This window comes from Nicotiana tabacum, chromosome 24 (assembly GCF_000715075.1).
Source record: "Nicotiana tabacum cultivar K326 chromosome 24, ASM71507v2, whole genome shotgun sequence".
NCBI classification, from domain to species: Eukaryota; Viridiplantae; Streptophyta; class Magnoliopsida; order Solanales; family Solanaceae; genus Nicotiana; species Nicotiana tabacum.
The window spans coordinates 35,483,319-35,495,331 of NC_134103.1; the positions used below are offsets into that span (position 1 = coordinate 35,483,319).

Here is a 12,013-nt window from a genome sequence, read left to right on the forward strand (position 1 = left end):
AGTGGCCAAGGGACAATAAGAGTTGTTCAAGATGGTCAAACTTTCCTTTTACTAGTTCATGGCCGAGGGCCGATAGGTGTTGTTCGATCTTGGTCGAACGTTCCTTTCATTAAATTAGGGCTGAGGGCCAATATGTGTTGTTCGAGTTTGGTCGAGCGCCTTTCATTATGTCGGGGCCAAGGGCTGGCATGTGTTGTTCGAGATTGGTCGAACGTACCATTTAGGAGAGCAGTTTCGGTAAACGTGCATTTATATTATTTTGACGTCATTGCTCTAATTACATCATTTTTCCTTTAGGCAATTTTTTGGAGAAAATTATAAGTTATAGATGCTGGATGGCGTTCCAGTCCCAATATAACTAGTCCCTTCATTGTTCGACTTGGAGAATCTTGAGGACTCGGGCAATGAAAAATCTATCTGCTCACGTATACTCCAACTCTAAATGTCCCGCTCGTCACCTTGTTAAAAACCTCCTTGAGAAAATCCTATTGGGATAAAACTCAAGTGAGAGAAAAAAAAGTACGACTCACAGGTCACTTCTTGTTTTTTAGAAGTTGAAGTACTTGAGATGGCTGATATTCCAATTATTTGGTAGGAGCTTCCCTTCTATAGTTTCCAATTGGAACGAGCCCTTGTCTGCTTTTCCTATAATTTTGTACGGTCTGTCCCAGTTGGTTCCCAACTTTCCTTCTCGTGGATCCCTGTGTGCTTGGGTTTTGGCTTTGAGTACGTAGTCCCTAATTTTGAGCAATCGAACCTTTTCCTTTTTGTTGTAGTAGCATTCTGCTTGTTGTTTCTGAGCGACCATCCTTATGTATGCCATGCCTCATCGCTCTTCGACCTCGTCGAGATCTTATCTCCTACTCTCGTAATTGCTGGTGTCACTTTCATGGGAGTACCTCAGGTTGGGTTCTCCGACTTCGACTGGTATAACAGCTTCTGTTATGTAGATTAGAGAGTAAGGTGTCTCTCCTATGCTCATATTGGGGTAGTCATGTGTGCTCATAATACTTATGGGAGTATTTCCGGCCACAGTCCTTTTGCCTCTTCGAGTTTCTTCTTCATGATGTTTAGTATTAACGTTTTGGAGGATTCTGCTTGTCTGTTGCCAACTGGGTGGTAAAGATCTGAAAGTATCCTTTTAATAAGCCATTTCTCGAAGAACTCGGTGGTTCTTCTTCCCGTGAATTGGGGCCCATTGTCACATCTTATTTTTTTAGGTAGGCTAAATCGGCAGATGATGTTTTTCCATATGAAGGTGATTACCTCTTGCTCACAAACTTGGGGGAATTCTCCTGCTTCCACCCACTTAGAGAAATAGTCAGTTAAAACTTAAACAAATCTTACATTACCTCATCCCGGCGGAAGTGGACCCACGATGTCCATTCTCCCATTTAATAAACAGTCATGGGGAGGTGACATAGTGGAGGTGTTCGCCGGCTTGGTGAATTATCGGGGCGTATTTTTGACACTACTCGCATTTCTTCACAAATTCTAGAGCGTTTTTTTCATGGCGGGCCAATAATACTCAGCCCATATGAGTCACCTGAGAAGTTCTCGATCATCGCAGTGGCTTCCACAATGACCTTCATGGACTTCCTTGAGGACGCGTTGGGTTTGGTTTAGGCCTAAGCATTTTTCCAAGGGGCCGTCGTATGTTCTCTTGTATAATTCATTGTAAAGAAGGTTGTATCTAGCGTCTTGTATCCTTAGCTTTTTAGCTTTCTTTTTGTCGCTTGAGAGGATGTCGTCCTGAAAATAAGTGATAATACAATTGCGCCAGTCCCACGTTAAATTTATAGACCTTACCTTGATTTGTTCTAATGTCGAGTTGAGGAGGTGAACTACGCTCTTGTCCCCGGCCGTTATGCTTTTGGTGGTGCCGGCCAATTTGGCAAGGTCGTCTGCTTTGATATTCTGAGTTCGTGGGATTTGGTCAAGTTGGCATTCGTCGAAATCGGACAGCAATTTGCAGATCTCGGTTTGATATTTCTGCAACCTTTGCTTTTTGATTTGGAAATTCCCAGTAACTTGGTTGACTACGAGCTGAGAATCACAACAAAGTTTTAACTGTTTTGCCCCATATTTGACTACTAGTCTTAACCCTGCAATTACGACCTCATACTCGGCCTCGTTGTTAGTCATATCTGGGTACCTTATGGATTGGCAAATTATTTTTCTGGTGGGAACTTTGAGCATGAGTCCCAGTCCGGACCCCGAAGCATTGGATGCACCATCAGTATATAGGACCCAGAGGTCCTATGTTTGAAGAGAAGCTTGAGCGGCTTCATTCTCGGCTTTAGCATCACTTTTGTGCTAAAGTCTGCGATGAAGTCAGTGAGAACTTGCAAGTTTATTGCTGTGTGAGGCTGATAAGTGATGTCGTGCTCACTTAGCTCGATGGACCATTTGTCCAGCCTCATTGATAGCTCGGGTTTGTGTAAGATATTTCTTATAGTAAAAGTTATGACGAGTGAGATAGGGTGGCACTGAAAATAGGGTCTAAGCTTTCGTGAAGCTACGACCAAGGCCAAGGCAAGTTTCTTGAAGTGAGGGTACCTCGTCTCGGTTTAGACACTTGTTTTACTGATATAATAGATTGGAGACTGCATACCTTTGTTTTCTCGAACCAAGACCGCACTTACCGCCACTTCCGAGACGGCGAGGTAAATGAAGAGGTGCTCCCTAGGCTCGGGTTTTGAGAGTAAGGGTGGTGATGAAAAGTATGCTTTCAATTCTTGCAGTGCTTGTACGCATTTGGGAGTCCATTCGAGGCCGTTATCCTTTTTTAGCATGCTAAAGAACCTGTGACATCAATCGGATGACCGCGAGATGAATATGGATAGGGCGGCAATTCGACCGGTCAATCTCTGGACTTGCTTCTTAGTAGTCAACTGCTCTGGTATCCCGTTGATAGCCTTAATTTGATCTAGGATTACCTCGATCCCTCGTTGTGATACCAAGAAACCCAAAACAATTCCCGAGGCTACGTCAAATGCGCATTTCTCGGGGTTTTGTTTCATTCTGTACTTTCTTAGTATGTCGAAAGCTTCCTTTAGGTGGTCTCTATGATCCTCTGCCTTCACAGACTTGAACAACATGTCGTCGATATATAGCTCCATGGTTTTGTCCAGTTGATCTTTGAACATTTTTTTACCAACCTAAGATAGGTAGCCCCTGTGTTCTTCAATTCGAATGGCATGATCCTATAACAATATGTCCCCTTGTGAGTGATGAATGTAATTTTCTCTTAGTCTTCTTCCTCCATGAGTATTTGGTTGTAACCTGAGTAGAAGTCCAAAAAACTTAACAGCTCGTGCCTTGTCGTTGTGTCGATGAGTTGGTCGATATGTGGCAACGGGAATGAATCTTTCGGTCATGCTTTGTTCAGATGTATGAAGTCCACACGCATCCTCAATTCCCCGCTTTTCTTTTTATCCATCACTACATTGGCAATCTATTTGGGGTACTTCAATTCCATGATAGAGCCGTTTGCCAATAACTTTTCTACTTCCTCGTGGACGGCCTCATTGATGGTAGGGTTTAACTTTTGTCGGACCTGCCTTACCGAGGGTAGAAGGGGTCGACGTTCAGTTTGTGTGTGGCGATCTCTTTGGGCATGCCTGGCATATCTGCATGACTAAAGGCAAACAAATTTGCGTTAATTATTAATAATTAACTAAATTACCTAGTTCTCGGAGTTTGCAGCCAATGTAGGCCTTTTTGTTGAGGTCGCTATGATCTAGTTGGATGGGGTCGAGGTCTTCTATGGTTGATTCTGTGGCTTCGACCGTCTCGGGATCCATAATGACTTCCTTGGCTTCACTTTGTCGCGACCTCGACCTTACTGATCGCTATGCTCTTTTTTCCTTATCTTTCTTTTGTTGAATTGTTGTGTTGTCCATGGCGATTCGGTATCACTCCTAGGATGTGCGTTGTTCCCCTCTTATGTTGAATATTCCCCAAGGTGTTGGGAATTTTATCACTTGGTATAACTGGGGGGGATGGCTCTCATGGGGTGTATCCATGGTCGTCCCACGATGACGTTGTATACGGTCTTATGGTCCATGATATGAAATGTTGTCTTTAGGGTTACTCCACCAGCGAGAACGGGGAGTGTGATTTCCCCCGAAATCCATTCAATTGCATTGTTAAAATAGGTCAGCGTGATGCAATGTGGCACTATCTTATCCTCAAGTCTTATCTGTGTGAGGACTCAGGGATGGATGATGCATGCTCCACTTCCGTCATCTACCATAATTCTCTTAACATTAGTATCTATGATTCGTAAAGTAATGACAAGTGCTTCATTGTGAGGGAAAGTTAAATTGTCGGCATCCGACTCATCGAAGATGATACTTTCTTCAAGTCCATCATACCATTCATGGGTGATCGGTCTTTTTAGCTTATGGGTGGCATTGAACTTGATGTCGTTGATAGAGGCGTCGTTGCTGCCACCAATGATCATATTGATAGTACGAGCTAGTGAAGGGGGCTATGGCGGGCGTGGATGTTCTCGACCCCTTGCTAAGGTGTTCCTGCCTTTGTTGTTGAGTAGTTCTTTAAGGTGCCTTTGTTGTAGAAAGTTTGCTACCTCTAGTCTTAGGGCGATGCAGTCTTCTGTTTTGTGCCCACGTTCTTGGTGGAACTCGTGAAGGGCATCAGTTTCCTAGTGCTTGAGTCAGACCTTATCTTTGGTGGCCATTTTACCTTCATTCTGACCTTCTCAAGAGCGTAGATCACCATTGTAGGCGAAACACAAAAATTGTGAGCTGATAACAAAGGGGGAATACCTCTATCATTTCTGTGAGTTCCTGATCTCGGCCTAGACCGGCCATCTTCATAACTAAAGGAGGCAACGGGTGCCCTAACATAGGACTGGTTTCGTTCCTTGCCCAGCCGCAATACTGGGTGGTCTCTCCTTATATTATCCCTGCATTCTTTCTTGGGATCGAATTGTACCGAGGTAAGTCATCGAGTTGTTCTATTGAGTTCGTTGTCATCCGCTTTGACCTTGACACAGTAACCATTATAGATTTTATCCCAAGTGGCCGGTGGATATTTCATTAACCGACTCAGTAGCTTTCTGGTCGCCCTCGAACCCTCTCTGCTCAACCCATTCTGAAAGGCTATGACGGCCATCCCTTCGAAAACATTTGGTAAGGTCATCCTCACCTTGTTGAACCGGGCGAGGAAGTCTCTCAGTCCCTCTCTTGGGGATTGCTTAATGGCAAAGATGTCATTTACTCTCGTTTCAGCTTTTTGGGCCCCAACATGTGCCGTTACGAACTTGTCAGTCATCTCTTCGAATGTTTCTATGGAACGGGCTGGTAACTATGAATACCATATCAGTGCCCCTCTTGTGAGGCTTTCGCCAAATATTTTCAGCAAGATGGAGGACAACTGCTCTTTGGTGAGGTCGCTGCCTTTCACAGCGGTAACGTAGTGAGTCATATGATCTTCGAGGTTGGTCATCTTATCATAGATTCTGAGATATGGGGGCATCTTGAAGGTCTCTGGTATGGCAGGTGGAGTCGCTTCCTCACTATACAACTGTTCTACGAACCTACCGGCGTCCCTTTTTGGCAGCAATTTGGGGGCGCCGGGTATTTTGTCTACACATTCCTAGTGCTCTTTCATTTGGTCTCTAAGTGCCTTGTTCTCGTTTTCCATTTCTTTCATTATTTTCAGCATGGCGGCGAGGATGCTGTCACCTGCATTGTCAGTAACATTATGAGTTTTACCTGAAGTCGGAGGGTCTGGTTGGTTGTCATGTTCGTTCCCGCATTGTATTGCATCGACTCTCATGGTTTCTGTGGTCGTGCATGGAGCTTGTTTACTGAGCACGCTGAGTAGAGTATCAGTTAGCCATGCTTTGAGGAGCTTTTTCATAGCGGGTGGCACCCCCTCTCACGTGGACGTGGAGGCCCATTTCCCTTTTGGTTTTGTTGTGTTGCAGAAAGGTGGAGGTGACCTTTCTAGTCTGGGAGAGGTCGTGGGCGTTATCCCCTCCTCATGGGTGTCATAGCCTTCGTTGATAACATTCATGAGGTTGAGGGGAACATTATGTGCCTCCTTGGTCCCGTTTCCTTGGTTACCTGCCATGGAGACTTGTGTACGCACGGAGAAAAGAGATAAACTTGGTGGTTTGTTAGGTTAACAAGTCACGTGAGTTATGGATTTAATGGAAACTAAAACATTGGCTGAGAAAATCCCCACAAACGGCGCCAAACTGTCTTACCCAAAATTTAGATATAGGTTTAAACAATTAGATTTTCTAATAAAATAAGGTTAATCTTAGCCAATATTAATATCCAAAAGATAGATGAACTGATTTTGTAGCGAGATATCATGGATATTATTTGAGTAGCAATAAATGGCGATAATAACGCTATATTCAATGATCCAAAAATAAATGAGGTAGCATTAAATAATAGTAAATAGCAATGAATGGCATTTATGTAAATAAATGCATATGAGTCACCCGAAAAAAAGATGAGATTCTTCAATATTCTTTCTGACAAAGATAAATGATTGATAAGACTTTGAATATCTAGATTCTCCTTCGATCGTGGGAGAAAAGATAGATAAAGTTCTGAAGAAAAGGTATATTTGTATGTGTGTGATAAAGCAAGAATCTTCAAAGAATATCAATTTGTTGTTTTTTTACAACGAGTGTCTAATCCCCTCTACAATCCTCTCTCTTTCTCTTTATAAGGGCACATGGGCCAAAAAAAAATCCTAATAGTATAGATGGGAAGAATATTCCTAGAATATTCTCTGTAAGGTCTTATTTCTAAAACTAGTTGTTACTGCTCTGCTAAAGGGAGTACTCGTCCTTGTCCTCTGTTGAGTCAACTCGCCTTCGTCCTCTATTAAAACCAAATCGTGACGCGTGGCAGCCGACTTTCTTAAAGTTGATTTGGCTCACATATAATTATGATAATTTTTAGCCCACACAATATAATGTATGTATAATTTATATATATTAAGTGTATAATCGTGTGCAATTAGCGTATAATCTATAAGAGATAACTAGAAATAAATAAATAAATAAATAGTACATTCGGTCGACTTATATAAAGATTCGGCCTGACAAGTGAGGGTTGCTCAAGTAGCTCCAATCTTTTAGATTGTAGGTTCGAGTCAGGAAGGGAACAAAGTGGGGAGCTCCCTTGTAAGGGTAAAAAAAAAAGTGTAAAGATCCCAAAAAAAGTTAAAGAAATTGGTAAGTAATAGAACGTGTAGTGTGACATAAATGTGGGTTTATCGTGTTGATAACATGACAAAGCTGACTTTGAAATTTTATCTTATTATGTGATAGCTTGGTAATTAATTTTTATGCTAGACTGAAGAAATTTGGTGATTTTCATTATTATATTATATAATAAATACAGGATAGTTGATGTACGTTTTGGTTACAAAATATAATCTTGGGACGTTGCTTACTCTGGAATAACTGGAGCATGCTCAATTTGAGAAAATTGGATCAATTAACTAAAAACATGCTGAAGTCTTTGAGTTTGTTCTGTAAAATAGGACATTTGATGTCTAGTAAACAACTAGCTATTCATGTTAACTCTAGTTTTCTCTTCCGGGAAAGACGATATATAAAACGAATAATTTCACAGCTTAATGTGAAAGCCAATTTATAAGCAATTCTCCGCATAGTTAATAATTTCTTTTAAGTTGCCAAGCTGAAACCATGAATACATCTAATTTTTCGCATAAAAAACTTTATGCTCTTTAAACTTCAACCAACACAACAACTTTATCCAGTACAAAATCAAGAAAGGAACATATAATCCACCGGAGGATATTACCAACTCTTTTGGCCTAAATAACCTAATAACATTGACTTAAACATAAAAACTGCGACAGTTATAGGCGTTGTACAACAGCTAATCCTGCTCCAGTAAAGTACTAGAAAATGTGCCTCATCATTTTCCTTTGGATTCAATCACCCTCTTGGCAAATGATGGCAAACAGAATGATGCTTTGTGAAGCTGGGGAGGAAAAACAAATAGGAAAAAAATAGCAAAAGTGAGTAACAAATCAAAAGTAGAAGTGTTAAGAGTAATGAAGACAGGCATATAGCATTTTAAAAAATGACAACCAAGGAACAGAATGACAGCATACCTCAGAGTTGTAAAACTTCAAAGGTCCAAGAGTTTTGGTATGGCTGTCATCGTCGTCATCGATGGGGTTAATTGGGTTCTTGAAATCAACTGCAGGTCCCTCAGTAGAGCAGAGCATGAAACCAATCATACCACTGCAATTAATACAAGCCAAACCACCCATATTAGAATCAAACCCAGTATGCTAACAGCAAGAACATGAAGAATTATAAACTATAAATATGCTTCAATCAAAAACTAGTTAAAAGTCAGCAGCATGCAACTCAAAGAAAGAATTTATACCCATAACAACTATGCATCAACGCAAAGCAACTTGGGATTGACTATATGAATTCTCACTGACATGTCGAACCATTTAAGCTCATTTAAGATCCATATAATACAAAATTAGAATAAAAATGAAAAGTACTAGAAGTTCTCGATATTCTCTACTGGCACATAAATCTGTCAGAACTAAAAGACTCCTAGAAAACATAGAACTTATAGTAAATGTAATAGTATGACTAAAATGTATTCTCAACTAACTAGTATTGCATGTATAGATCTTTCACTTCCATTGGGCCATATGCTAGGTCTGTATGGATTCCAAAAGATAGTAGGTCTTTTGAGACAACCTTTCATATAAGATATAAGTAAGAACATAATGAGAGATGAGCAATAAAGCGTGGATAGCAAAATATTCATGTATATTAGGATATCTCAGAATCAAAACATAGAAGTGCACCTTGGATAAGTAGGAACTGTAGTCCATGCATAGTTAACTGAGCCTTTGAAGATTTGGCGGCAATTGGCAACGATTTCTTCAATTATGTGCATGTGAAGCCATATACTCTCAGCCTGTGTAGATACAACCCCTCCTGGACGCAGAGCTCTTGCTATAGAATCAAAGAAAGGCTTTTCGAACAACTCTTGTGCTGGACCTGAAGTTAAAAGAGTGATTGTTTGGGGGCTGAAATGACACGAAATAGGTAGTACTCGAGCAAAGCAATGATAGATATATTACCTATAGGGTCAGATGAATCCACTATGACAGCATCGTAAGTTCCTGCAGCAACATTTTTCAAAAATGCAACTCCTGCAGAAACAGGAGGAAAAAGGAAATGCCAAGAACATATGTTAACAAGTGAACAAAAATGAGAACCAACAGAAAAGTTGAGAAGATAACAAAAATTTATTGATCATACCATCACCAATGTGGAGATTAACACGTGGATCCTCGTATCCTACAGCTACATCTGGGAAAAATTGTTTAGAAACCTGTCGGAAGGGGGAAAAAAATACTTAGTTTCAACATTGCATTACATTTTGCATCAAGGAGCTTAGAGCTGGTAAGTTACAACTGAGATGTCCCAAACACAACATACATTAATTAGCACATTAAAACCTTTAAGTGACAAGTAATACACAGGAAGGGATAAAATCTGGCAGCAGTTCCTGACTAAGATCAAGTATGCCATAAGACACTGCTAATACATGTAATTAGAAGAATCAACATGTTCCTCTACCCTTAGTAAAGAATAAAAATGTCAATAGTGACCAAAAATGTAAATAAGGTACCATTTTTATGAATGAGCATGTACCTCAACTACCATCTTGTCAATCTCACATATGTCAATCTGCTCGACAGAAGAATGACGTGACACCTCACGCAAGACACCACCATCTCCTCCTCCAATAACCAGCACCTGAGGGAAGACAATCAGCTTAAAGTTGGCAAATAAGTTAAAGAGACAAATGGTATAAATAGCTTTAGGACACTATAGCCCTGCAAAAACTGCTCGGTTCATACATAATTCACAAAAAATACACATTTGATATAATCTCTGCTAAAATATAGTAGGGGTAAGCAAACAAAGGAAATATGAAGGTACTTTTAACAAATTACACAAACTGGAAAACAAATATGGATAAGATTCTTAATCTACGGGCTTGATTAGCAATGTGTCATAAGACTTCAAACATTAAATGGTAAATGATGCAAAAAGAACATAAAATTGTACAGACCTTTTTGGGATTTGGAATTGAACAAAGAGGAAGATGAGCGATCATCTCTTGGTAAGCACATTCATCCCTCTCTGTGAGTTGAATCACACCATCCAAAACAAGCACCTTTCCATAAGTTGATGACTGCACCAACAAACAAAATCAAACAAAAATGAGCAGCAGCACATAGTAAAGCACCCATGCATCATAAAAGTTAGAGAAGAGACTAAAACGTTTGTAGATCAACAAAATACCTGAAAAACCATGACATTCTGGTAATCAGACTTCCCTTGAAACAATATCTTCTCAACCTTCAACGAGTGTGCTTCCCCTGCATAATTCCTTCCCTGTCAGTGACATCTTCCTTTTTGCTCTCTCAATTACAAGAATTCACTGGACACTCAAAGGAAAAATCTTTGCAGAATCCTCAATCCCAAACAAAAAAATTTCAAGAAAATGTACAAGCCAAATCTTATTTGTGAATTTCTCAGCTAAAATCGAACTCCCCACACCCGCAAAAAAGACATTTACTAAACCAAAAATCCACCATACAAAACAAGGCAGAAAGCAACTGCAAACCATCAAAAGTAGGTCCATAAACTTTGATAGACACCACCACAAGCATTCACGTACTAAACCCACCAAGAATCGCCAAAAAGACACAAAACTTAGATACCCAAATGCATAATAAAAGTACCCATATCAGATAAAAGCAAACTTTAATACCCCCAGTCATTAAAGTAATTAACCCCAAAAATCCCACCAAAAACAGAACATAAACAGAAACCAAGTGCAACCCAATTACAAAAAGGTACACTCTTGAATGCCCAAATGCCGAAAATCAAAGTAAGCTTTATAGGGGAAAACACAGATGATGCAGAAACAAACCTGGCCGAAAACCCACCAAAAAAACAGAACATAGAAAGAGAAACAAAGTGCAATCCGATTGCCAAAAAGTAAAATCTTGGATACCCAAATGCATAAAATCAAAGCAAACTCTACATAGAAAGCAGAGATGATGAATCAAAGAACAAACCAGGCCAAAGGGGGCTAATCTCAGAGAACCAGCCAGGAAGAACAGAAGAGATATAAGGAGACTCATTGGTGCAACCGTTGTCGTTGTTGTGGTTGGCTGCTTCCATCTCTTCCTGTTGTTGTTCCTCTTCTCTTGGTCTCTTCACAGGCAATACAAATGCTGCACACTCCTCTGCCATCACAAAACCCTCCTCTATTTATAGGGCCCTAAACGAAACAGGAAGTCTTCTACTTTACTTTTAACAGCACAACAATAGTTACCACAAATCTCAGGACTCTTCAGTCTGAAAATGTATAGCGTGAAAAGATGAAATCTGTTAAGGATTGGTTGTCTATTTGCTTTAGACTTGCGGTGAAAATTGTAATTTCTCCTTTTATTATTTTAGTTTTTTTTAAAGGTATTGGCTATTTGTGCGGTTGAAACTTGAAAAAACTTAGTCGCACCGAATACTTAATTAACTAAACAATATCAATTTATCATGATTAAATAATTTATAAGAATATATATTAATTAATTATTATAATTAAGTGAGAAAAGTCTTTCTGCAAATGCATGTCATGTATCTATTGATTTTGTGTAAAGTTAATAGTCTATTTGGCCAAGCTTCTCAAGAGGCTAGAAGTGTTTTTTTTTTTCAAAAATACTTTTTTTTTTCTTAACTTAAAGTGTTTGGCCAAGCTTTTTTGGAGGAAAAAAGTGCTTTTGGGAAGCAGAAGCAGTTTCTGAGAAACAGAAAAAAGTACCTTCTTCCCAAAAGTAGAAGCAGAAGCAGTTTTGATTTTTCTTCTTACCAAGAATACCTTTAACAAAATATAGTTTATACCAAAATAACCGTTAAACCTAATACTTAGGATAT

At 39.8% G+C, this 12,013-nt stretch overlaps 1 protein-coding gene across 1 annotated transcript; it reads right to left on the bottom strand.

The window, feature by feature from the left end:
- Nucleotides 1-7,719: 7,719 nt before the first annotated feature.
- LOC107828197 (spermidine synthase) lies at nt 7,720-11,467 on the bottom strand. Its single transcript, XM_016655469.2, has 9 exons — nt 11,158-11,467; nt 10,376-10,452; nt 10,143-10,265; nt 9,719-9,823; nt 9,323-9,395; nt 9,142-9,213; nt 8,863-9,058; nt 8,140-8,272; nt 7,720-8,006 (listed from the first exon to the last, which is right to left on the bottom strand). The coding sequence occupies exons 1-9, from the start codon at nt 11,333-11,335 to the stop codon at nt 7,941-7,943; spliced, it is 1,023 nt and encodes a 340-aa protein (XP_016510955.1). The 5' UTR covers nt 11,336-11,467; the 3' UTR covers nt 7,720-7,940.
- Nucleotides 11,468-12,013: the final 546 nt, after the last annotated feature.

Bases quoted from the DNA above. Each gene is read 5' to 3' on its own strand.
- LOC107828197 (XM_016655469.2), bottom strand. From the start codon at position 11,335: ATGGCAGAGGAGTGTGCAGCATTTGTATTGCCTGTGAAGAGACCAAGA. The intron at 10,266-10,375 runs GTATTTTGTTGA...TTGTTGGTGCAG, and splicing joins AGAATGTCATGGTTTTTCAG to TCATCAACTTATGGAAAGGT. The intron at 8,273-8,862 runs GTGCACTTCTAT...TATTAATTGCAG, and splicing joins ACAGTTCCTACTTATCCAAG to TGGTATGATTGGTTTCATGC.